This window comes from Eriocheir sinensis, chromosome 19, assembly GCF_024679095.1.
Source record: "Eriocheir sinensis breed Jianghai 21 chromosome 19, ASM2467909v1, whole genome shotgun sequence".
NCBI classification, from domain to species: Eukaryota; Metazoa; Arthropoda; class Malacostraca; order Decapoda; family Varunidae; genus Eriocheir; species Eriocheir sinensis.
The window spans coordinates 10,342,316-10,369,781 of NC_066527.1; the positions used below are offsets into that span (position 1 = coordinate 10,342,316).

At 46.2% G+C, this 27,466-nt stretch overlaps 1 protein-coding gene across 1 annotated transcript in view; it reads right to left on the reverse strand.

The window, feature by feature from the left end:
- The window catches only part of LOC127000674 (sucrase-isomaltase, intestinal-like), a 45,785-nt gene extending 19,422 nt beyond the window's left edge, over window positions 1-26,363 (reverse strand). The window contains exons 1-4 of the mRNA XM_050864654.1: window positions 26,226-26,363; window positions 25,925-26,140; window positions 8,052-8,194; window positions 7,773-7,877 (exon numbers count right to left, since the gene is read on the reverse strand). Of these exons, the coding sequence (XP_050720611.1) occupies window positions 7,773-7,877; window positions 8,052-8,194; window positions 25,925-26,030 (354 nt within the window). The 5' untranslated portion in view covers window positions 26,031-26,140; window positions 26,226-26,363. The remainder of the gene's footprint in view (window positions 1-7,772; window positions 7,878-8,051; window positions 8,195-25,924; window positions 26,141-26,225) is intronic.
- Window positions 26,364-27,466: the final 1,103 nt, after the last annotated feature.

The window sequence follows — 27,466 nt, forward strand, 5'->3', positions numbered from 1 at the left end:
GGACAACCTTTATAACATACTACTATCACAAAAAATGGTAGTTTCTTTTCTCTCGCTTTTTTTTTCTTTTTTTTACGTGAACGCCTATAGCGCCGGTAGGCTCTCTTGAGGGGCCTGGATGGTAGTCGGCCCAAGCCCGTCGTGGCGCAGGCAAGTGTTTATAGTGGCTCCATCTCCTCTTGGCTCATACTGCCCCCCGGAACTCCTTCTTGATTCACTTGGACGGTTTCCTCTAGAGTCCGGGTTGATGGGTGGTCTTCAGGACAGCATGTGGCTAGTTTTAAGCCACTCGGCGGTGACTGAAAAATACGAGGTGGTAGCGTGGGGATTCGAACCCGCGTCGTCCATCACGCGGTGAATGTGGGCCCATCACGCTACCACTCAGCCACCGCCTACACTATAAACCTATATATAAAAAAAAGTGTGAAAAAGAAGTAGTGAAATCCGGAGAACCTCCTATGGAAAAGTGGTTTAGGGACGACGTGACGATAGGGAGAAGTCTCCAGAGCCTTAGAAGCATCTGTCTGGGTCAGCACTACCTCGCAAATACCACCCGTCAACGGTGGGAAGGCAAAGAGTGACGCTAAGCAAAAATAGAGATTGTGATACTCTGTTTTGCAGGCACCCAGGTCCGAAAAAATGATTGCAGATCTCACATATGTTTGTCATTTCTCTGTAAACCAAAAATTAAAGAAATTACGGAGTGGTGAAGTGAAAGATGGAGTCATAAATGTTTGTACCTCATTTTATTCTTCGCTGATTATTTCATGGAACTACTAAACCACAGTTCATGAAAATGGTAACATCTGATGGGGAAAGTTATCCTGAACGCGATGGTGCTGTCGTATTTTAGATAAAGTGGAAACGAAGGGAGTTCGGCAGCTTTTTAGAACAAGATGTAGCTGTGTCTCCGCAGCAGTGCGCTCGGTGTAACGGCCGCGGCGTCGGGGTGACTGGTGAGGCAGCGGCAGGGAGAATTTGGTTCAGCGCATAAATCTTGTCATTAGATGGTGTATATCTCCATTATTTTCCATTTTAATTTTAACACAACTCTGATAGTGTCATTGTCTTCAGGAAACATTTTTCTATCACATGACACGGTTTATATTAAAATAAGCTTTTTAATTCCATTACATAAGCAACACAGAATGAAGAGTGGTATAAACATTTACAACCCAGTATTTCACTTTTACTCGCATTATCTCGTATGTTTTTAGTCAAATGCAAATGCCTTTCAAAATGAACCTAATCTACTATAATTCTACTGTTTAGTGGTGAAAGTAACAAATAAGTACTATGCGAAATAAATTAACTACTGAGTATACAAGTAAAACTTTTAGTGCGGCAAGTCCAGCGTTCTTGGCTAGGCGAGAGGCAGCCTGCCTCATGCCGCTATCCAATCAGCGACCAGCTTCACATGCCATCATCAGTGATCGGCTTACCAGACCAGGCTATGGGAGTCTCAATAAATTAATAAATATAAATGATAGATAATAATGATGTTTCATAACGTTGGCGATGGACACATAATTATATCCAAATCTCTCTCTCTCTCTCCCACTCTCTCTCTCTCTCTCTTGAACCAGAACCAAACACGATAATCATATGAACATATCTCTTGCTTGCCACCGTTATGAAACATCATTATTATCTAATATTTATATTTATTAATTTATTAATTTATTGAGACTCCCATAACCTGGTCTGGTAAGCCGATCACTAATGATGGCATGTGAAGCTGGTCGCTGATTGGATAACGGCATGAGGCAGGCTGCCTCTCGCCTAGCCAAGAACGCTGGACTTACCACACTAAAAGTTTTACTTGTATACTCAGTAGTTAATTTATTTCGCATAGTACTTATTTGTTACTTTCACCAGTGAACAATAGCATGATAGTGGATTAGGTTCATTATGAAAGGCATCTGCATTTGACTAAAGACATAAGAGATAATGCGAGTTAAAGTGAAATTCTGGGTTGTAAATGTTTATACCACTTTTCATTCTCTGTTAGTTATGTCATGGAATTAAAAAAAGCTTATGTTAATATATACCGTGTCATGTGATAGAAAAATGTTTCGTCAAGACGATGACACTATCAGAGTTGTGTTAAAATGAAAAATAAGGGATATATACACCATTTAATGACAAGATGTATGCGCTGAACCAAAGTCTCCCTGCCGCTGCCTCACCAGTCACCCCGACGCCGCGGCCGTTACGCCGAGCGCCGCGCTGCCGAGACACAGCTACATCTTGTTATAAAAAGCTGACGAACTACCTATGTTTCCACTTTATCTAAAATATGACAACACCATCGTGTTCAGGATAACTTTCCCCATCAGACGTTACCATTTTCATGAACTGTGGTTTAGCAGTTCCATGAAATAATCAGCGGAGAATAAAATGGGATATAAACATTTACGACTCCATCTTTCATTTCACCACTTCGTAATTTCTTTAATTTTTGGGTTACAGAGAATTGACAAACTTATGTGAGATCTACAATCATTGCTGATTATAATGGTACCAATCAAAAAGACTGATTTTGCAAATGATATGAGTTAGAGCAAATAATACAGAGGTGTGTCGCATCAAAGAGTGTGTCAATGATAAGTGAGTGAGAGGAGTGGCAGCCAATCACAGAGCATCTTACAAACCTCTTGCTAGGCTCCAGGTGCAAGCTTCATCTGAACGCACTATAATACCACTGAAGCAGGTAACTCTAGCACCATCACCGATTCATTTACAGAGAAAGGGAAAGGTACCAGCTGATAAGCTTCAAACTCATCCTTTGACTTGAAGGGAACATGAATGACTATAGCTTCCGACGTCAAGAATGATTCCAGCTAAGGACAGTAGTGGTGTATGGCATGCACATCAAACAAAGGTGTTAGTTGGTGTTCTTCCTCTCTTATTTTTAAAGCCCTTTGTAAATCTTTGACAGAGGAACGAGAAGTAACCCTACCACGATCTACATCCACAACATTCTGAATTATTAGTGCATTAGTATGGAGAACAAAGTTGGCCACACTTTCCAATGCAGGCAAGGCTTGTGCAACTAGTGCCATTTCGTACAGATTCCCCATGCCGGTAAACACCTCGTTAAGGGCAGTCCCTAAGGCTCTAGAATAAGAAGCAATGTCTTGTACCGCATGCTCAAGTCTGGCAATGTGTAAAGAATTCATATGAATGGCTTCGTGTTGAGTAGCAGCAAGCGAGGCCAAGTGGTTATACTTATTCCGGAGGTCCTCCACATCCTCATCCATTGCAGTTCCAAACAACATGCGGGAAAATTGCTTAATTTCATTGATCAAACCCCGTTTAGTACGGTCAGAGAAGGAAAGGTCGGCGTAGTTATCAAAAGCAAGGGTTAGAGTGTCATTCAGGTACCTCAAGCGCTCATGCATCATACGCGTGATGATGTCAATAAGATTTTGATAGTAAAAGAGCCAGGTAGGACGCGTAGCAATGGTTTTAAGTTAGACAAATTCAGATTCAACAAAGACATAGGTAAGAATTGGTTCGCCAATAGAGTGGTGGACGAATGGAACAGGCTTGGGGGCCATGTTGTGGGTGCCAATACCGTAGATACATTCAAGAAGAGGTTAGATAAAGCCATGGATGGTGAGGTAAGGTGGGGTTGAGTGTACAGGAGCTGCCTTGTATAGGCCAACCGGTCTCTTGCAGACTCCTTACGTTCTTATGTTCTTATGTTCTTATGCTGAAGTCTGCTAACGACAGAGCGCAAGACATCTAAAATTTTCCTATTAGCGCGTTCAACAAGGTCGTTGCTGGCTGGGTGATAACTGACTGTAAAACTTTGTTTTATGCCAAATTGCATATTTCTTCTAAAACTAGGCGTGGAGTATGGATAAAATAGATGAGTTACTAGGGCATGAGCAATGGACTTATCAGATTTATCTTTCACCGGGGCCAAAACAACGTATCGAGACAAGTGATCTACGCCAACCAAAAGATACTTAGAGCCCTGGTGGCTGGCGTAAAGTTGTAGCAAGTCAATAGAAACTACATCCCAAGGTCGGTCAGGGGGCAGATATTCTAGGATCGGCGCAGGCCTTGGCACCGTCCCTTTATGTTGGGCACACTTGACAGACTTAGCCACATACGCGTCAATATCTACACGCATAGTTGACCAAAAATAAACTGCTCGGGCCGCTGTTAAAGTGCGTTCCCTCCCCGGGTGACCAGCAATCACTGCGTCATGAGCTAAGTTCAGCACCTCAGGTACATAACACTCTGGTATCACAAATTGTGCGACAGACTCCTTTTTACGGGGCCAGCAGCGATACAAGACGTCGTCATGTGACAAAAAAAAATGTGAAAAAGACACAGGTAGTGGCGGGAGACTTGTTTCATCACCCGACTCCAGAGCGTATATTACTTTACTCCAAACGTCATGTCGACGCTGGGCTGCTGCTAAATCCTTTAGAGTTAAATTTGCAATTGCAGTAGACGTTTCTGCCACTGAGCCAATAGGTACGTTTCTAGACAGTGAATCCGCGACGACATTTGTGCGGCCAGGTAAATACTTAAAGGTTGGCCCATATTCCTGGATGGTAAGGTACCATCGCGCGAGTCGACCGGTGAGGTTTCTACCCCTAAAAAGCTCGGTGACTGGCGCATGGTCTGTAAATACAGTAATAGGATAGCCTAGAAAAATATATCTAAAATGTTTAAGAGCCCAAACAACCGCTAGGGTTTCCTGATGCGTCAATGAATAGTTCGACTCAGCTTGGTTTAAAGTGCGACTTGCATATTACGTAATAGCACGATTTTTACCGCGAGCGTCTGGTTGCATCAAAACAGCACCAAGGCCTAGGGCTGAAGCATCTGTATAAAGAGAAAAAGGGATGTTGTAGTCCAGGAATGCCAAGGCTGGAGCGTTGGTTAACGCTGACTTCAAGTATGTAAACCTCTTTTCTTGTGGGGCGTTCCAATGAAAAGGTGCCTCTTTCTCTAAAAGTTGCGTTAGAGGCGAAGCAATTTTGGCAAAACTTTGTATGAAAGGCCTATAGTAGCCACACAACCCAAGAAAAGACCGAACCTTTTCGACGGTTTGGAGTTGCGGAAAATTCTTTATGGCCGATATTTTATCGTCCGTCGTGTGGATTCCATCTCCATCTGCCACCATTTATGTTTCAAGTTTTTAGGTGGATATTGAGTTTGATACGTATGTATCCCAGCTTATGTAGCCCAGTTTGAGATGCTGGTGGTTGCCCAAGGCTAGAGTGAGGCAACATCACTACGGGGCCCAGCTGTGGAAGTCCTGGAGCAACTCCCGCAGCCCCAGCGGGCTTCATACCGGAGGGTATCGGAGGCCTTGCAACGCCGCTTCGGGCACCACCGTCAGGCCGAGGTGTACAAGGCCAGGCTGAAGAAGTGGACTCGGGAGAGAGGCGAAACTATTGCATCTAGCGCAAGACGTAGAAGCCCTGGTAAGAAGGACGTACCCCGCGGCCCTGGAAGAGATGATGTTGTGCTGGCCCGCGATTTCTTCGCAGACGCCCTGCAGGACCAGCAGCTGCAGATTTTTGTCAAGCAGGCGCACCTCGTGGATCTGCAGGTGGCGCTGGCGAGGGTCTTGGAGTTTGAGGACTTCCTGAAGACAACCAGCGGCCTAGGCGCGGCCGCCCAACTCCACCGTGACCACCGGGACCGTTCCGTTAGGTGAAGCTGGAGAAGAAGGCGGCGTCGAGGAAGGCGGAGAGTTCTACGGCACGTGTTGAAGCTGCCGCGAGAATGGTGGAGCGTTTTAACCGAACTCTTGCGCAGCAGCTGGCCAAGTATTGCGGGGAAGACCAGGAAGACTGAGACGTCAAACTGTCCGTCATGCTGATGGCCTACCGGTCCGCTGAGAATGAGGCTTCACACCTTCCCGCCTCGTGTTTGGTCATGATTTGAGGCTCCCGGTGGGCTTGGGCACGGGGCGGCCTCCCTATATAAACCTGCCCACCGTCACCTCTGGCTACGCAGTGGCACTGCGAGGCTGAAGGTGGCAGAGCAGGCAATGAAGGAGACCTACGACTGGTTCATAAGTGACATGAGGTACTCCTTGGGTGATAGAGTGTGGCTGCATCCCCCCGTCGGAAACGAGGGCTTTCGCCGAAGCTACAGAGTCCTTGGGAGGGGCTATACACGGTTGTGGCAGCACTATCTGACGTCACGTGTAGAATTTTCCGAAAACGGAAACGCCCGTCTCTTGTCCACGTGGACCGTCTTTGGCGCTATCACGGTCCGAAGCGCTACTCCTGGGGCCACGGCAGCAATGACGAGGACGTGGCGGAGGACGACCGAGACGTGGGCGAGCAACTGGGGTGTTCAAGTAATGTGGCGGAAGCTAGTGGTAACCCTGTGCCATGCCTTGGGGTTGGAGATGCCCCTCTGGGTGTCACTGCTTGCTTGCCGCCGCCCACGCGTCCACTACAGCGGCCCCAGAGGGAGCGGCGAAGGCCGGGGTGGGTGAAGGATTTTAGTGACGTTCCTGAGAAAGAGTAATTTCTACATGTATTTTTTGTGTTTATTTATTTTTTTTTTTTTTTGTGTGTGTGTGTGTCAGGGCAGCCGGGTTGTCTGCCTTGATCGGGTAGATAGTGTTACACCAGTGGGTTTGTTTGTGTGGGTGCAAGTTTAGCCTGTTTAGGGGCGTGAGATGCATACTCCATACGAGGGAGGACAAGGCCCCTGTATATGGATAGCAACTGCGCGGGGGAGAAGAACTGGCGGAGACGATACAGAACGCTCAACCTCGAGGAAGCTGATTTAGCGAGAGAGATATGAAGTTTCCAGTTGAGATTTTGAGTTAAGGATAGACCGAGGATGTTTAGTGTTGAAGAAGGTGACAGCTGAGTGTTGTCGAAGAATAGGGGATATGTGTTTGGAAGATTGTGTCGAGTTGATAGGTGGAGAAATTGAGTTTTTGTGGCATTGAAGGACACAAGGTTCCTTCTGCCCGAATCGGAAATGATAGCAAGGTCTGAGGTTAAGCGTTCTGCAGCCTCCAGTCTGGAGTTGTGTACTTCCTGTTTTGATGGTCTTCTATTGAAAGAAGTTGAATAATGCAGAGTGGAGTCGTCGGCGTACGAGTGGACAGGACAGCTTGTTATGGAAAGAAGATCATTGATGAATATTAAGTCACATTAGATGTAATCTATTGACATAATTCAGTAGTCTTTGCGGTTACATAACATTTTCCCCTTTCTACTTCCGGGTAAATAAAACTACCACATTCAGTAAAATATCCATACCAGAATCAATTAATATGCAAAACTATGAAACGAAATGAAACATTAGTTCTGAAAGCATATAAGAGCTTATCCATTATATCCTAAACACAAGTTATGCGTGAAGGTCATACTTATACATCATTATGACAGTTAAAATTCAGGTGTTCAAGTGTCAAGACAGAGGGAAAGCGGCGGGTGGCAAGGTGGTGGTCACCGATAGTGGCTCGTGTGCACGCTGCCATTTGAAATAACGGTATATATCGCTGGCCACTGTGGCCGGCCACAGTGGCGTGGTCGGAAAATGGCTCCGCCCGCCACAACTCGCCACTGCTTTGTGGTGACCACAAAAAAGTGGCCCGTGTGCAGGCACCCACAGAGATGTGTGTGTTTTATTTTGACTATTATTTTGTGGCGGCCACTGACCACTAAAAAGTGGCTCGTGTGAATCCAGCCTTAGTGACACGCTTGCCAGCCATGCCGCGCGGCCGGAGAGAGAGAGAGAGAGAGAGAGAGAGAGAGAGAGAGTCGCACCTTGATCTGTATGTGGTAGTTCTCGTGGTAGATGACCTCGAAGATCAGGTTGTTCAAATCCTGGCCGAACATGGTCACAGTGGGGTCACTCTTCCGAAGGGAGACCTGCAGAGGGGAGAGGGAGCCAGGGAGGGGGGGCAGAAAAGGGGGGGGGGTTAGCCTGTGGCGACTATCATTACTACTTGCATTACTACTACTAGAAGTCTACCAGTGTATTGTTATTACGTCCCCATGCATAAGGAAATATCTTTGCTATCACGTAAGGTGTTTGAGCCTTACCTTGAATCCTCTCGCTGTATCTTGAGGGTCACCGTCCACCACATAGCCACCAAGCCCGTTATTAACCATGTGGCAGCGCCCGTCAGTCCACTCGCAGGCCGTGTATTTGCCGCATTCTGCCTCCGACAGCACAGACTGTCCCTCTGCAGGCCAACAAAACGTGAGTTACTCTATCCTATTCTTGCTTCACATCCAGTTAATCAATGGGAGTAATATGTACGATTACGTCTGTTCATTATCTTAAAATAATGGCTTCTGTATTGCTGAGGACCCTATTATACGTTATATATGTGAAGGATTTAGAGGACAGTCAAGCTTGCTTACTGTGCAGACCTTCATCAAAGGCAGAGGTGTTTTGCAAATTATAAGCCCATTGTTATGCCTGCAAGAGAGCTTGCTTTACCGTGCCCCCATAGCAGTCTTGTAAGACGTTTAGAGCTTCACTGGTTTAGGGAAGGTCCCGAGATCTTAATATGTTCTTATATCAGTAATCTGTGCTTCCCCACCCAATACACCCACGCTTCCCCAGGTTCACAAGTGTGTGGGTGATATGAAATGAAATAAGAAAAATGCTGAAGTTCTTCAGCTTTACCGTTAATAGTTTTACCTTCACCCAGACTAGCTACTGGCTACCTGTCATTTGTTTCTTTTGTATAACTCAAGCCATTGCGGTTTCAGATGTATGACGCAGCACTATAAGATATTTTCTATCAATTATACAACATAGATTTTTTGTCCCCCGAACAGTCACTATCATTCATTTCATTTTTTTTTTACAACAAAGGAGACAGGTCAAGGGCACAAAAAAAGGAAACAATAATATAAAAGCCCGCTACTCGCTGCTCCTATATAGTAGCATGTATGATATGTATTCCCCGTTCCTCTTGGTTTCCTCCTTGCACCCCAGACATTGTTACTAATAATGTATCCGGCTTCTTCCTGGTGCTTCTCATTTGCCACAACTTGCAACTTCTTGGCACACACACACACACACACACACACACACACACACACACACACACACACACACACACACATATTTAATAAAGGATTTGATCGAATATTGTTATCAAGGTGAAGTAATTAGAACACCGAAAGGCAGCTCAGTGTCCTAGCCATCATTTATACAGTTTAACTTTATAAGAAATATTTCATCAACTGAGAGTCTTATAATAAAGGTGCTCCTAGAATTTCGTAAATATGGTGATAAAGTTGAAAGTTCCAGGTAGTACCTAGAAGCACCTTGAGAGAATAACAGTCTTCCGGCATACTTTTCCGTCTGTCCTGTGAGACCGTTAACAGGTGGTGGTGGATGCGGTGGTAAAGGGGTGGATGTATTCATGCATGAGTGCACACAAAACCAAAGTTAGTCAAATCCTTCGTCAAAAAGATCGTGACTAATGTGTTAGTCATTTCATTCCATCCCTACATCCTTGTATCTACTGGTTAAAAGCGTTTATAACACTTGCCTTACAAAGAACATAACTCCTCGTTGAATGTTTGTAACATATTATGAAATAAGTTGACTGAGGATGTGATAATATAGCGCATTAGGTTCGGAATGAGGCAATTTGAATCGACCGCCTCCAGCGGCGGCGTCGCCGCTAGGGTACGCCACCGTCGCAGCAGCAGCGAGTTTAAAACAAAACATGGCCGGAAGTAAACATAACGCCGCTTCCCCTGCCACTCTACACGGCCAAACGTCTCATCTCCCGTACCTGCCACGCCTCATGGGACGACACCACCTTCATAGGCCAGTACCGCACCAACTCCTTCCCACAGCCGTGGGTGAGGAAAGCGTTCCGCGTCCTAGACGTGGCCCTGATGCTCCTTCGCCTGAGCCTTGGGCCACACACACCTGGGCGCTCACCTCCACCGCCTGTCCCCTGACCCTCACTGCCCCTGCTGGTGCAGGACCGTCGAGGACACCATTGAACACCTTCTGCTGCACTGCCCACGCCACCACTCCCAGCGAGTGCTGCTCCGACACCGACTCAGCGCCCTGGACGTGCCCACCTTTGACCTGCCCACGGTGCTGGCGGCGGCAGGCGTCCACCCCTCACGCCAGGAAGCTGTCCTCCGCCTCACCTGCGCCTTCCTCAGGAAGACGGGGCAGCTGACGTGCATGTGAAGCCCTCACAGGACGACACCAGGGCTCATGTGAACAGTGAGCGACTAGATCGCCGCGGCCCAAAACAACAACGAGACGTGGGATCACTGCTGGTAAGTTTTGTTGTTCCTCTAGTGATTTCTGTTAGATAGTTATGGGTGAAGTTTGTGGGCAGAAACAGTACATGCAGTAGCAGATTGAGTGAGTTTTAGGTGTGGTGTCTTTGCCTCTTTACCACCCTTGCTAAAACTGGACAATTTTTTTTTTTTTAACATTTTCAGTGTATGGACAGTGATTTCCAGTGATCAAACACAATATCAGTACCAGGGGAAATGCCCATCGTATTGACCATAACCCAGGTACTCATCCTTGTGTGTGCCTTCATAGGGCACTTACTGGTGGTGGATGACATGTTTGCTCAAGGAGTCATTCAAGAATCACATTCCCCGTGGATTCATCACTTTTATCCCCCCGAAAGGATGGTTCATTTCGACCTGTGGTGGACTTTAGGAAAGTAAATGAAATCATTATCCCAGATCATTTTCTCCTCCCCATTCTTACTATAGTGACCATCTTCAGTTAATGAGGTATTATTCCAGAGTTGCCAGCCAGCGACTATTGGGTCACAGGGCCCACGAAGCTTGAGCTACTCGATAATTCTTTACAAGAAGTCCGCCTCCCCCTCTGCCATTCCAGCCCCGCCCTACCCCCCAAGACAAGCCTAGGAACCTGTGGAGAATTGGGGTTGTGAAGGCGGAGTCAAATTAACTGAAAAATGGGCCTCCAAAACTACCATAAAATATTTCCCTAGGATAGGGAAAATTCCCTAGTTAAAAGTTTAAGGGAAGTTCCATTAATATGTTGTCTTGTAATCTATTCTAACCTAACCTAGCAGAGGAGGTCGAGTTTTGGTTAGGTAAAGACAGGTTGGAGTAGTTTAAATATACTTGACGTACAGTGTAAGCTGTCAGATATACGCAGTTCAGTACACTTTTGGGAGTAGAAAATTTACCCTATTTTAGGGATTTGGGGTGGTAAATTTGGGAGTCCCATATTTCAGTCAATTTCCCTTCCCCCCCCTGGGTTGTTTTTGGGGGTGGGGGGCACTGGAGTAGCGGAGTTCTTGTAAGGAATTACCAAGTATTTTTTCAATCATCGTAAATTATCTGTATTTCTTTGGGACTTTCAACAATTACACTTCAATATAAGTGATAATAATATTAGTAATAATGTAGCTGATCATTCTCATTGTTTTATTTATTGGTAAATGAGAGAAAATATAAATGCTATCAGGTAGCATTTCCTCATCCATAATTGTTCTTGCATGAAAGCCCTGTGAAATCAAGCCAAAGTGGGCTTCTTAAAAAAAAATATATTTACATTACATTATTTGCTGAGTTCCTGCCATGCATGTATCAGCCCCACCCCTCCAAGACTAGGAAGGTCAGGTGTTTGTGTCTCGGTGAGGTTACCGGTTTCTGCTCCCAGCATATTATACTTCACCCTCAAATGATTGCAGGTTGTTGTGCGAGATGATCCAAGACCTTGGGTGGACAACTGCCGCTACCAGAAGCATGGACAGGTCAAAGGTGATGCCGCTACCAGGAGTGTGGGCAGTTCAAAGGTGATGGCTTTAGGGCCAGGAGTTGTGGGTGGAGGAAAACACTATTGGATGGATGCCAATATCGCACACGGAAAGTAAACAAAGGAGGCTCGCTTTCTTTCTGCCGAGATGCCTGGCCCCCAAATGTTCTGATAAATTTCGCCAAAGGCGACAAAGATTCACCCAAAGCAAGTACTCAGCATATAATGTAATGTAAACAATATTTTTTTAAAGCTCATTTCTGCTTGGATTTCACAGGTCTTTCATGCAAGAACAATTTGGGATGCACTGGAAATGCTTAATTGTTTCATTCTGCATATTCACATCAAATGATAGCTATACTATATAAAACTAGTTAGATAAAATTGAATATTTCTTTACAGTAGGGCTGCACTGTTGTAAACCAGAGTCGTGACCTCCAACCAGCTCCCTAAGCTAATCTCACTGCCCCCCAACCCCTCCCTTACAGGTGTTATATGCACAGGCCTCAGCGAATTATTTCAAATACAGGTTAAGGTCAATCTTTATCATCATATCATCGACGCATGCTCCTAGTAGCTCCTACCAGGGGATGGCCATGGCAGAAGAGTTTCCATCTTTTCTATCCAGACACTCCCTCCTTGTCTGCACAAAGTTTCTCAAGGATCTTTCCCCTTCTCCCTAACGTATGCCTGCATCCTCTCTCTCCATTTCATTGAGGTCGTCCTCTAACATTCCCTCCTCCATCTCACTCACATACACCATCCTGGTCATCTCACTCTCCTCCATTCGCTCCATGTGGCCAAACCATTTTAAAGTGTCCTTAACTTCTTCCACCACTCAACACCTCTTCCTTCACCCCTGTGACACATTCCAAAACGTTCATACACACTTCCATTACTTATTCCATCCATTCTACTCACACCACATGCACTCCTCAAATAACTCATTTCCACTGCCTGCACTCTAGACCTCTGACTTTCATTCCAGGCTCACTTGCATATGTGAGGGTTGGTACTATTATTTTATTTCTCACATCCCTCTTTACCTCCATGCTCACACTTCTGCCATTCATGATACGTCCCAAAGACCCTACCACCCTTCTTCCTTGCAATGCCCTTTCTCTTGTCTCTCCCTCCGTATCACCATGCTTGCACATAACTGATCAAGATACTTAAACTCATTGACCTGCTCCGTTTCTTCACCATTCAAAATTATTTAGCATTTTTTTCACATTCAGTTCCCACTCCATATGGGCATACAAAATCTACAACCTCACTTCTACTTTGCTCACAAACCATCACTTTACTCTTGTTGACATTTACTTTCAGCTTTATCCTTTTACATTCCCTATCAAAAACACTGACCAAATTTTGTAAGTCACTTTCATTTTCTGCTACGAGCACTATGTCATCAGAAAATAAGATTGAATTCAGCACCCACTTCCTTCCCTCAGCGTACATTTTAACTCCAACTCCCCAACTTTGAACTTTGCCCTTCATTTCTCTCATAATACCATCCATATAAATATTGAACAACCATGGTGACATGACGCACCCTTTACTTAAGCCCACTTTTATATCAAAATGTTCACTTGTTTCTCCACTAATTTTGACACATGCAGATGCATTCTCATAAAAATACTTCATTGCACTAAGCAGTTTTCCTCCCACACCATAAATCTTTAAAACAACCCACAATGCAATCCAATCGACTCGTCGTAAGCTTTTTCTAAATCCATGAAGGCAGCGTATGGTTTCTTTCTTTTTGCTATTTTTTTTTCTACTATCATCCTGAAGGAAAATATCTGATCCACACATCCCCTTCCCTTCCTGAAGCCTCCTTGTTCTTCACAGATTTTCTTTTCTGTAAGCCTTTGCACCCTCTCTATACCTTTCCGGGTATACTTAGGAGACTTAAACCTCTATAGCTCCCACACTCCCCTCTCCTGCTCTTCCCCTTGTAAACTGGGACAATGATGGATTTTGTCCAGTCTGCTGGCAACCCCCCCTCCCATGTCACTTCACAGAACCTGACCATCCATTCAGTAACTACCTCTCCTTCACACTTGATCATTTCTGCCGTGAATTCATCAATTCCTGCTGCCTTTCCCTTTTTAATCTTTTTATTGCTTGATTTACTGCTTCATATGTTATACTTCTTTCTTTATATAATCCTCCTCTACCTCTACTCAAAACTGCTGCTGTTACAGCTGCTGGATGTCCATCCTCAAAATTCATTAAGTTTTTTTAAATATTCTCTCCATCTCCTTCACAGCTTCCCCATCTTTTAACGTCATTCTATTCTCATCCATAACTTCATTTATTTTACTTGAGGAGATATTTTGTGCATTTCTTTTGTTTTTTACTTCTTTCCAATATGATTTTGTTCCCTATATATTTTTCACTTAATCTTTTTTCCAAAGTCTTCAGCAACTCTCTTCTTACTTTCTTTTACTGCTTGTCTTAATTTCATCTTGCATTCTTTATATTTCTTTTTCCTTTCCTCTTTTACTTGCTCAGCCATATTTCTTTCTTGAGTTTTCTTAAAAAGTCCTCTTTTCTCTTTTACTTTCCTCCTTATCTCTTCTGTCTACCATGAATGTCCTTTTCTTTTTCCATCCCTCACCACTTTTGTATTGTGTTTTACTGGATGGTACACCCATAGCTGAAACTACATCCATTACTATGGCTGTAGCTGGATTAGTAGCAGGATTGTATGTATACAATATTGAACATCCTAAAGACTGTAAACACTTCCCCAGTTTTATATCCTCATATGTTTTAGGTATCAAGTATGAATAAGGAGAAACTCAGAAACCTAAATCCCTAATGGTCAAATTAAATGAAGTAAAAATGGCAATGGGGTACAAGAGTGCATGAATTTAGTCAATTACACACACACACACACACACACACACACACACACACACACACACACACACAAACACTCTTTAAATTCATGAATCGTCTTTGCATCTACCACTTCGAGCTCCAGATCATTCCAAGCAACTAGTAGACGTTTGGAATGATCTGGAGCACGAAGTGGTTCGTGCAAATCCGATTCATGAATTTAAAGCTAGTGTAAGTTGGACAAAAGTCAATATGGAGATGGGACAACACGAGCATAGCTCCTTTCCCGTATATCACAACTAGGTAAATACACACACACACACAGCAGTATTAAAAGTATGTATGGATGCATCAGAAGAATTTTGTTTGTTGTTTTCAGCCAATTTTCAATGAATTTTTTTTATATAACCTACAAAAATTATTTCTCACTTTCTATAGTTTTGTTTGGTAAATAATAAATTGTATGTTTTTTTCTAGTCTTGTTAAGGTTTCATGCATTATTAACTGTTAATGATTTTAAAGGCTCGTCCACACTATGCAACTTTAGTTGGCAACGGTCGACTGTCTACACTACACCCTGATGTGTTGAGCAACTGACTGGATGGGACACCATATTTGTTTTTTGTTTTCCCTACTTTTATTTTGTATATTTTTCCGTTATTAATTTTCTTTTAGAGAAAGGTTGGTCGCGGGGAAACCGCAGTCTCAACATGAACAACAAAACCAGCGTAGGGACAATCATGGTTTAATTCAGATCCAGACATTTCAAGGTCATGCCGACATCATCCTCAGTGGCTACACAAAGTTAAAAAAACTTTCCTTGAAGACATACCACAAGACTTAGGGCTGATTTCACTGTAACTGTTATGGTTTAGGATCAATTTGAACCAAGGCTACACACAACTTGTCGGGTTTCACAGACGTCTTTTCAGCTAATGTCCCAATTCAGTGTGGACAACCCTTACCAAAAATGGCCGAAAAGACCCCGACAAGTCGTGTGTAGCCTTGGCTCGGATTGATCCTAAACCATAACAGCGACTGTGTAATCGGCCCCTTCCCCGCTGAGGGGAGTTCCTTGCCGTGGTAGCGGGGCTTGAAGCCTGGTCGGCAGCACCACCTACTTAGGTGGTTCGTCCACCTCTGTAGGGCTTGCTGTTTGTCGGCCAGAGTGGACTAAACACTCCCCCGTCACTACTGGTAATGGAGGCTTACCAGTGGTGACGTATGTGCCTGCCCGACTACCATCAAGGGCATGGCTGAGCCTCCCCACGTGTTTGCCGTGCGTGGCGTCCCGTACACTCCCCGCGCCCTCTCGTCTGGGAGTTGAGTCCACCGCGGGGCAGGGTGTAGTTCCCTTCGGTGGACAACACGCTCCTTTGGCGGGAGGGTTGGGGTAAGACGGGTGGTCTTGTGTGGCCCCGCTCTATCAATCGGCTGGTCATGCGTTGGCTAGGGTCAAGTGGCTGTTGTCTGGTGGGCACCGCAATGGTCCCGCGGCTGCCGCCTCACACCAGGCAGCTGCCATTTATACTTCCCCACTGCCCTGAGGCTGCTGTGAGCTGTTGCTCCAGCATTAGCCTCCCATGTTGGGCTCCGTGGTGGGTGGGGGTGGGGAAGTGAAATAATTGTCACCTTTGATGGCATCTAAATCCCCGAATGGACCTCGGCCTACATCCCTACCTGACCTCCGACCGTCCCCGGAAACCTCTTCTCGGCCTTCCCTCATCGCCACCCTGGAGCCGTTTCAGGCTCCGAGTGGCACTAAAGGGGCATCTGCCTCTTCTTTCTTAATCCCCAGACCCGGTGGCTCCCGGACCAAGAGCCGGAAGCAGGGACCAAAGAATGTGCCAGTCTCGCAGAGTTCTCAAGTTGAGGTCCTGCCCGGTCTATTTGAATCTGTATCCTATGACAAATACATCACCGTAAAGTCCCTAGATGGTAGATCTGTTAATGATCTCGACATCTTCGAAGTCCACCGTGAACTTGTCAAGACTTGCGGCAGAGAGCCGAAGATGCTTCCGCAGGAGATGGCAGCCTTCTTGTGGAAGTCTCTTCTCCTGAAGAAGAGTGAAAGACTCCGTGCCCTCACCTCAGTTCCTGGGCTGCAGTATCATGTGCCCCCATGCTACCATGAACCAATCGCGCGGCGTGGTATTTTCAAGAGACCTCCTTCGTTACTCGGAGGAGCGCCTGGATTAAGGAACTCGAGGAGTATGACGTTGTTGCGGTGAGGCGTGTCCACAGAAAGAAGAAGGAGCACTGACACCCACACCACACTATTCATAACTTTTAATCGGCTAGAGCTCTAGAACTGTAAAATTGGCATGGTTAAACCTCCACGTGAAACCATATGTCCCAAACCCAGACGTTGTTTCCATTGCCAGTTATATGGACATGTGACTCGGACATGCTGCCGCCTGCAGAATGGTCTCCCTAAGTATGCGTCACCTGCGGTAGGGATGACCATGGTGAGGAGTGCCAGGCCCTGTTCGGTGCTACCACTGTGCCGAGCCCCATCTAGCTTCATCGAAAGAGTGTGATCGCCTTAGATTTGAGAGAGAGGTGCTTACCATTCGAAATAAAGAGAAATTGTCTTTGTAGAGGCAAAGCGACTCGCCCTTACCAGGCTGTCTAGTCCTGGTAGAACCTATGCCTCAGTTCTCCAGTCACACGCTCAACGCCGTCTCAAAACCTCCCAGGATATGTCGTGCCCTGCAGCTCCCGTCGTTTCTGTGTCGACGCCTTTACCTGAAATCACACCAAATCGTGTCCCGCTCCGAACAGAGCCACAACAACAGAAACGTTAACGCAGGGAGTCTCTCGATGAGACTCCCCTACCAGCTGCAAACTCCGGCGCCAGTTGAAGGATCGCCGGAGTTACCCCAGGCGTCGGCTGATTCCGCCGCCCCTGCGCCAGATCAACAGGCTGTCTGTGGGCCGGAGTCTGCTGGTGCTCAGGCTTGCGGTGCGTCGCTGCCGGCGCCCGTGGCCTCAACCTCCGGAGAGTCTTCTCCGGGGACCTCCTCTGCTTCCTCCTCCTCTGCTGCTACCTCAGAGTGGCGGACGGTTGGGAGAGGCGGGAGAGGGAAGACGCCGGCAGCAGTCGCGGGCAGGAGGGTAGCTGAATGCCCCCAGCCTGCCAATCGGTCTGCGGTACATATGGTATCGCAACCAGCTACAGCTCGGACCAAGGGTCCTTTAATGAAGGGTGATGGCCCCTTTAAAAGGAACCCAGTAGGTGCAGGGCGATTCCTCTCCGGAAGAGCCCCAAAGCACCTCACTAAGTAATCATCTTCAATATCGTGCAGTGGAACTGCCGTGGTGTGCGTGCCAATTGGGAAGAGTTGCTCAGTCTTATAGCCCGTTATTCCCCAGTATGCATTTGCATTCAGGAGACCATGGTAGGAGAAAGTACTCCTTTTGGGCCTCCTGGTTACCATATTTTATATTCTTATCCTCTACAAGACCAAGGGAATCGTGGCGGCAGTGCCATACTGGTCCGCCGTGATATCCCTTTCTCACGCGTAAGGTTGTCAGCTCCCTTCCAGGCGGTCAGCATCCAGCTCTTTCTCCCACGACAGTACACAGTTTGCAGCTTATACCTTCCTCCGAGCGCTCATGTAGAGAGGAGGGCTCTTGATAACTTGATCGCTGATCTTCCTGCCCCTTTCCTCTTACTAGGCGATGTGAATGGCCGTCATCCACTGTGGGGAGACTGCACCACTAACCCTCGAGGCGTGATGCTGGCATCTGTGGTAGAAGATGAGGAACTGGGAGTTCTTAATTCTGGAGATATGACGCACTTCCATAGCCAAACGGGTATTTTACGGCTATCGATGTGTCTTTGTGTTCTTTAATATTATTTTAGATTTCAACTGGAAGGTTTTACCGAACTTGCATGGAAGTGACCACTTCCCTATTGTTTTATCGTCAGCCAAGGGCGAACCACGCACTCGCCTCCCACGCTGGCGTATAGATAAAGCAGACTGGCAACTCTTCAAACAGCTAAGTTCCACTGCACGGTCTTTAGATGACTTCAGCAGCACTGGCGAAGCGGTGGCATATTTTACTACCTTACTACACTCGGCAGCCATATTAGCAGTTCCAAAGACGTCTGGTCACTTTCCCAGACGTCCCATGCCTAGTGGACCCTGAGTGCGCCGCTTCTGTGAAGGCAAAACGAGCCGCTTTCTCACGCCTCTGCCGACATCGTGGAGATCCACATTACTTAGAAGCCTTCAAACGGGCGCGTGCCCATGCCCGACGGGTCCTTAAAGAGGCCCGTCGTGCTTCGTGGAAGGCATACGTATCCACCCTAAACAAGGAGACGTCCCTAGCGCAGGTATGGAAACGAGTGAGGAAAATCTCTGGGAAATATACCGTCCCTTCCCCTCCTGTCCTGTCAGAAGCAGGCAGGAACGTGGCCGAACCTATTGCAGTTGCTCAAGTCCTTGCCCAACATTTTACAAATGTATCTAGGAAAGACACTACATCTCCTTCGGGACGCCATCGTCGGCGCTTGGAGTCTGCTGGCCTCAGTCTTGAACTCCGTTCAGCTCTAAACCAGTGCCATGACTCGTCACCAGGTCCCGATGACATCCCATACTCCTTTTTACGTCATATTCCTGACGAATCACTTATGTTTTTATTGTCTCTTTTTAATAGAATTTGGTATACCGGTGATTATCCGTCTTCCTGGAGCGTTGCCGTTATTATTGCAATCCCTAAGCCTGGAAAGGACCACCGGCAGGCAACAAATTACCGTCCCATATCACTCACTTCATGCCTTTGCAAGGTTATGGAGAAGATGGTGAATGGGCGGCTCATGTGGTACTTAGAGAAAGGGAATATTTTATCACAAGTACAATATGGTTTTCGCAAAATGCGATCCACCTCAGACGCCCTTCTATCTTTGGAGTCATCTATATGTGAGGCCTTCGCCTCCAACCAACACCAAGTTACAGTGTTCTTTGATTTGGAAAAAGCGTATGACACTGCCTGGCGTCATGGCATCTTACTTTCCCTCCATGAGTTTGGTCTTCGTGGCCGGCTCCCGATTTTTATCAAACAGTTTTTATCGAATCGTTTCTTGAGGGTGAGGGTTGGAGACATGCACTCTGATGCTCTTCTTTTAGAAGATGGTGTGCCGCAAGGGAGTATTCTCAGTGTTACTCTCTTCGCCGTGGCCATCAACAGCGTTATTAGTGTACTACCAGAAGGAGTCCGAGGAGTTTGTATGTCGATGACCTGTCCATCTCAGTCTCTGGATCCAGGATGTCACTGATAGAACGAAAATTACAGTTGGCACTTAACAGGATATCCACGTGGGCTGAAACTCAAGGTTTTCGGTTCTCCCAAACTAAGACTGTGGCCATGCACTTCTGCCGTATTCATGGAGTCCACCCGGACCCAGACCTATACTTCTACGGTCGCAGAATCTCATGTGTGGAGGAGACCCGATTTCTTGGGCTGATATTCGATGCAAGGCTGACCTGGGTCCCTCACCTCCGGTATATCAAGGCAACTTGTTTGAAGGCAATTAACCTCCTTAGAGTTTTAGCCCATACCTCTTGGGGTGCGGATCGCCAGACCCTCCTCATGTTGCACAGATCACTTATACTTCCGAAACTGGAGTATGGGTGCGAGATATATTCATCTGCGTCGGATGCTCGTCTCCGTATGTTGGACTCTGTGCATCATGCTGGGGTCCGTCTTGCAACAGGAGCCTTTAGGTCATGTCCGATTGCTAGTATGTTAGTGGATGCCGGCATGCATTCCTTGGACCTGCGCCGGAGGTCTTTAATGCTGAGATGCTGGTATCGGACTCACCGCCTTCCAGATTCTGTGCCTTGTGTTACCGCCTCCCAAGATTCTCGCTCTCGCGTGTATGACGCTCGGCCGAGTTTCCTAAACCTTTTGGATATAGGGTGCAGTCACTTATGGCAGCCTGGGCAGTTCCTCCATTCACTGTTTGTCCCCACCGCATCCCGAGGGTGGGCTATTGGCAGTTTCCCAGCGTAGAAGTGTGTAGACCTATAACGGACCAAAAGAGCTCCCTCCCCTGTTACGCAGCACAGTCCTTATTTTTAGAGCACTTCTCTTCTCACGAGGGCTCTGTTCCCGTCTATACGGATGGGTCTAAGTCGGACACTGGAGCAGGCTTCAGTGTCGTCTTTCCCACCTTCTGCCGGGGCGTTAGCCTTCCTAGAGTGGCGTCAGTCTTTACGGCTGAAACTTCCGCTATCTTACTAGCTCTCAGAATTATGTTTAGTCTCCCCCAGAACTCCTTTACTGTTTATAGCGACTCTCGTAGCGCACTGGCTGCTATAGCGGCCCGTGATTACTGTCATCCCCTTATTTTATCGATTTTAGAATGGCTTTACTTATTAAACCGTCGAGGTAGTCAGGTGGCCTTTGCTGGGTCCCGGCCCATGTAGGGTTCAGGGGAACGAGCAGGCCGATCGGCTGGCCAAGGCGGCGGCTACCAGCCTGTCCCTGCTGCTGCACCTCACCTTCGCCCACTTCCCTGCAAAGACTTGTACCCTAACATCCGAGCCACCGCTGATAGCGTGTGCCAGGCCAGATGGGAGGATATGACTGCCACCACCAAGATGGGGGAAGTCACGACCAGGGCAAGACGTCCGTGGTCTTACTCCCACATAAAGTGTCGCAAAACGGAAACCGTTCTGGCCCGCCTGAGGACGGGTCACACACGCTACACACAAGGCTTCCTCATGTCTCGGGGTGTGCAGCCTTACTGCGACGACTGCTTGGTCCCCATGACTGTCCGACACTTGCTGGTCGAGTGCCCCAGTCTGCAGGACCTGCGTGAGCAGTACCTCTCCCGGTGTCATGTAGATGGAAATTTTTCCCTCTCCCTAATGCTGGGGGAAAAGGTGCTCACCCCGGGATATGACGTCATGGGGTATTTGCGGGAGGTGGGCGTTCTCCATCTCCTGTAGTCTTTTAAACGCTGAAGTTATTCTAATGGACCATTTTAGAACACTTTTTAATACCCCTCAACATACTTTGGTCCATGGATAGATTTTTCTAAACTAAGATTATTTTACTAATTTGCTTTCCATTTTATTACGCACTCCGGCGCCATATGACCCAAGATGTTGCGGCGCCACGAAGGAAATCCCAAATCAATCAATCAATCAATCAATAATCGGCCCTTAGAATGTTCCCTCACGACAGAGGAAGGAGGGTTGATGTTGGGACTGTGAGTTGTGATGGACTGAACTATGTGCTCATCTACCTGGATCTTGAAAGCTCGTTAAGTGCTTCCAACATACCCTGCTTGACAGTCAGGACAAGTGTATTTATGAGCAAGAGAACTGCCGACTCCCCTGTGCTCGTCTCTCGTTTATAAATACACTTGTCCTGATATAGCAGGGTATATTAAGCACTTTACGAGCTTTCAAGATCTAGGTAGATGAACGTATAGGTCAGTCCAGCACAACTCAGTCTAAATCACACCCCTCCTTCCTCTGCCGTGAGGGAAAACTCCAAGTCTTGTGATACGTCTTTAAAGTTATCACATATCAAGATTTTACGTTCCTGCAGCAGGACAGATTTTAGAATACTAGAGTCACTATACATTAAATACAACAAATCTATGCTTAATAATCTCGAGTCATCAAGACCCTTATATATTGCTTAGTCAATTTATGGTTTGTTAATTGTTTTTAAAGTTTTATTGTTTTATTTTATTTTAATGTTTTATTACTTTGTGTAGCCACAGAGGATGATGTCACCATGACTTTGAAACGTCTGGATCTGAATTAAACCATGATTGTCCCTGCTCTGGTTTTGTTGTTCATGCTGATTTTATTAATATTTTTCGGTTTTGTTTTTTCGCTTTTACACTAATATTTATTTTTTCTAACCATGTTTACCTTATTTTTCTTCACATCATCACCGATCAGGATTATCTTTCATTTTCATATTATTATTATTATTATTATTATTATTATTATTATTATTATTATTATTATTATCATTATTATGCTTAAATTTCTTAATATAATGATTACTTAGGTTCTAATTAGTTTGTACTTTATATGAATTGTTTTAATGGCCACTGTCGCCTGCAAATTGTTGCGGCAACACGAAAATCGAATTGACAAAAAAGTTGCATAGTGTGGACTGGTGTTCAGATGTGTATATAAATCTGGGTCACTACTTGTGTAGCTAGATGGCCACATATATGTATTTTTCTACTGTCATATTACATATTTATGAAGTGTAGTGTTATAATGGAGTGGTACTATGTGTATCAAGTTTATTTACATTGTGGTGAAATGAATACGGATTTAGTTTATTGACTACTTTTAGTCATTCTGTTTCTAATATTGATGAAATCTGGTTTTAGAGAATGTGTACTGTATATGTTATTTTCTAATTGTACAAAAATAGATGTACAATTTATTTTTTCACTTTAATATATCGGGTTTCTTAGTACATTCTTTTTGTGACCTTTAGCTGAAGGCCATACAGTATTCTATGATTTACGACTTGCATATAGGTACACTGTTTTTGTTCAATCGTTAGTGGACCATGTACTGTATTTGACCAGACATTCAGGTACGCATTCCTCAAAGGTGATCAGCTCTGCATATCAACAATATTCACAACACATTTGGAACTGGTCAAACATGCTGTTTTGATGACGGCCATACTCAGTGTGAACGATGTGGTTAGTCAATATTGATGAAGGACATGCTCAGCTTGATCAATGCAGTTAGTCAAAACAGTGAGTATTATGAATTAGTTAGTCAGATTTTTTTTACTAATGACGTACTCAGCTTTACTAGTTGGTTTGTCAGAATTTGACTAAAGTATATTACTCAGCCTGACTAACTTTGCCACTCATTCTAGGCACCTCGGCTCTAGTAGGGAAAGTTAGTCAGCTCGACTAAGTTAGGATTTGTGTGTGATAAGTAGGCATGACACAATGTTAAAAAATGGTGCAGGCGGTGGCAAAGGGGTGATGAGTGGATGGGCGTGATTGAATGGGATGACCTTCCATTTCCTTCACCCACAGTCATCATTTGTCCCTCTCCCTCCTGTTTCCCTACCACCACCATCACCACCTATCAGTGATCTCAAAGAGGTGCGCGGAAGTTCCTAGCCATGGTCCGTTTATCTTTATTGCGGCTTTGTTAGTCCATGCATGCTTTGTGCTTCTCCATGACTTTTATATTCCTGGACTGAGCTGCGAGTTTGTGTCCCGGGTTGGAAGACCTTGGGTCACTCACCTTTTGGCTGTACCAGATCACCGTAACATAACGAATGCATCACAAGCTATACACTAAAGAAATCTCTCGAACTCAACATCCTGCAGCTAGAGACGGCGAAGGAGGGGTTTTGGATCTGGATGGTTGCCCCATGATATATTACTCTATAAGAAGTTTGACAATCATTCTCCTCTCCCCGCCTCCTCCCATCTCTCTCTCTCTCTCTCTCTCTCTCTCTCTCTCTCTCTCTCTCTCTCTCTCTCTCTCTCTCTCTCTCTCTCTCTCTCTCGTTTATTACTACGCGGTGATTGAAGATGTTCTATTACAACTAAACTCCCGTGAAAGTTTAGTACAGCTCACCAAATTGTTCACAATAGTTAAATTTGTGGGAATAGTATATGCCAGCGGTTCCCACACTTTTCAGGCCACCACCTCCCAGGTTGTGACCGAGTCCACTCACCCACCCTAAGATTCGAGTAGTACTAAGGTGTCGTCGATTTCCTGAAATTTTGTCCAATTTTTACGAATTTTGTGCTCGCAAAGTATGAGGCTCTGAGCGATGGCTATCAAAACTGAACGAAAATAAACCTGGGGGGTGAATGAATGTGCTCAAGAGTCTGGGTAAGTTTTAAACAAAGAATAGACAACTCCGCTGAAGCGTACAGCATACGTTAGTTTTAAAACGATGGCAGTTAATGATGTGTTTGGAATTTTAATGATACAAAATCCGCCATTACATTTTTTTTTTCCTTACGCACCCCTAGTGATCAGCTTACGCACCCCCAGGGGTGCGCGCACCACACTTTGAGAACCGCTGGTATATGCTATAGTTGCGCTTGGCCGCGGTGCTCATCTCTGTCATATTGGCCCTTGAGCCTGCGGTGGGTGAGAACTTAATACCTCGGGACACGAGGCAAGTGCAACTTCCGGGTTATCACAGTTTACCTTCCCCAGGTTTCCCCAGGTATCCATTTATCGATGACCCGGAAGGCAGGATAAACAGCTGGGTTGACTGCGCGCCGACTGCCTAGGCCGGGATTCGAATCAAGACCTGTAGATTCTAGCTAGGAGTGCTAACCACTTCACTTCTGTGATTGTTGTTAATTATATTATCTTCTGCAAGCGATGCATCCGGTCCCTTGTGCCATCAAAATTTTATTCCTTTTTATCAGAAATTTGAAAGTGCGACAAAATCCTTTACTTGTGACAACCTTTTAAATCCGCATATATCTAACTCCCTTGACTCGCCATATAGGAGTCTCTGCTTTACATTCATCCCATGCACACCTCGTTTTGTCTCACTCACCAATTGCCACCAAGGCCATCACATTCCGTGCGTTTTACTCATCAAGCCTTATGGTTATTTTCCGTCGTGATAGCTGGCCAGAATAAAATGTGCAACTAGCCCAAACACGTCTTGTCACAAATACTTTCATTTAGGTTAAGGGACAAAACCCTTAATCTGAACCAGAGGGTCTTTGTGGGTCTGAACATCTATGTTTATCTGTGTAAATCTCTCTCTCTCTCTCTCTCTCTCTCTCTCTCTCTCTCTCTCTCTCTCTCTCTCTCTCTCTCTCTCTCTCTCTCCGCCCTTAACATGTTATCTCTTGAGAAACGTTGCCTCCGAGGAAAACTGATCGAATGTTTTAAAATAGTGACAACAAAATACTTAATGGATTCACGAACGTGGACAAATTAAAATTGTTTATGATCGATGACACTGCGGACGAGGAATAATGGCACAAAACTCAAATGAAGACAAGTAAATTCAGACTGCACCAGTTTTTTTCTTCACTAACGTTGTAGTGCGAGAATGGAATAAGTTTTCACCTTCAGTGGTCCACAGTAACACGATTGACTCCTTTAAAAACAAGCTCGACCGACACTTCCTTCAACTTAATATTAACTAGAGTGAAACGCGAAGTTATGGAGCCATCTTATTAATGTAAAATCACTTAGTTTAAGGACAGACCACCTAGTCTGGACCATGGGGTCTGTGTGGTCTGATCTATGTAAATCTATGTAAATCTCTCTCTCTCTCTCTCTCTCTCTCTCTCTCTCTCTCTCTCTCTCTGCCAGTCACATACCTGGAAAGGGACATTCTATGGCCTGTAGTTTGATCTGCTGGGCGCAGGCAAGGGTGCAGGCCCCCAGCAGCAGCAGCACTATCCGAGCTGTCTGCCTCCCGTCCATCGCGGCACCTCTCACCTGTGTGTCCCGAGCTGGTGACGCCAGGCTTTTATGCCCGCGAGCCGGCTGTGGGACCGAAGGGGTGGGTATCTGCAGGGCTGGAGAGGCAACGGCTGGGGGCATACACAGGGCAGATTATAAGAAGGTACAGTACAGGGGTGGACGTATTCACCTGTTTTTCCGTGCGAATATTCTCACCTGTGAGCAGCCGGGTAGCTCGGTGGGTACGGTGATAAGCTTTCAACCGTTATTTTCATGTAGAGAGACGCCTATTTTGGGGAGATTCTGTAATGACCTTTTAATGTTTTTGTAAGGCTTCTTTCACACACACACACACACACACACCAAGACGCACTGTAGCAGTCACCGCTCGAATCGCGTGTTCCTTCCCTGCCCATGACGCGGAGATCTCGATTGCAACAGACGCCTCCGACACTGGGACTGGTGCTGTCCTTCAACAGTTCGTCGACAACGCCTGGAAGCCGATCGCCTTCTTCTCCCGTAAGCTCTCCAAGTCTGAAGCCAAGTACAGCGCTTACGACCGGGAACTTCTCGCCATCTTCAAGGCTGTCAAACGTTTCCGCTACTTCATTGAAGGCCGGCGTTTCCACGTGTTCACCGACCACAAGCCCCTCACTACAACTTTCCTGAGGAACAAAGACTCTTATACACCACGTCAACTCCGCCACATGGACTACATCTCGCAGTTCACCACTGACATCCGGTATATCAAAGGTGCAGACAACGCTCCAGCTGATGCCCTCTCCCGCAACATTACCGCTGTGACGTCCTCTTCACTTGATTACGCCGCCATAGCCGCCGATCAGTCCGGCGACGCAGAGCTGGAGAGGCTTCTGAACAACCCGGCGCTTAAAGTGAAGAAAATCGCACTCCCAGGCACCAAGGTCACTCTCTACGCTGACGTCTCTACGGCCACCATCCGTCCCTACCTGCCACAGCGACACCGCTACCAGGCCTTCCGTCAGCTTCACGACCTCTCTCATCCTGGCATTCGAGCCTCGCAGCGCTTGATGACGTCCCGCTTCATTTGGGAGGAATTAACAAAGACGTCAGACTATGGACCAAAACCTGCACTGACTGCCAAGCCTCCAAGGTGACGCGACACACTCTCCACCCGGCACCTTCACGCCCGTCACGGAGGTTCGACCATGTCCACATCGACCTTGTTGGTCCCCTACCGCCCTCCGCAGGCCACCGCTACATCCTCACCTGCGTGGATCGTTTCACACGCTGGCCTGAGGCCGCCCCATCGCTGACATCACTACGGACGCCGTCGCCCACGCCTTCATTGCTACTTGGGTCTCCAGGTTCGGCGTCCTCTCAGCCTCACCTCAGACCGCGGCGGCCAGTTCGAGGCTAACGTGTGGAACAAAGTCATGACCCTCCTTGGCATCCGCCGCTACAGAACGTCAAGTTAC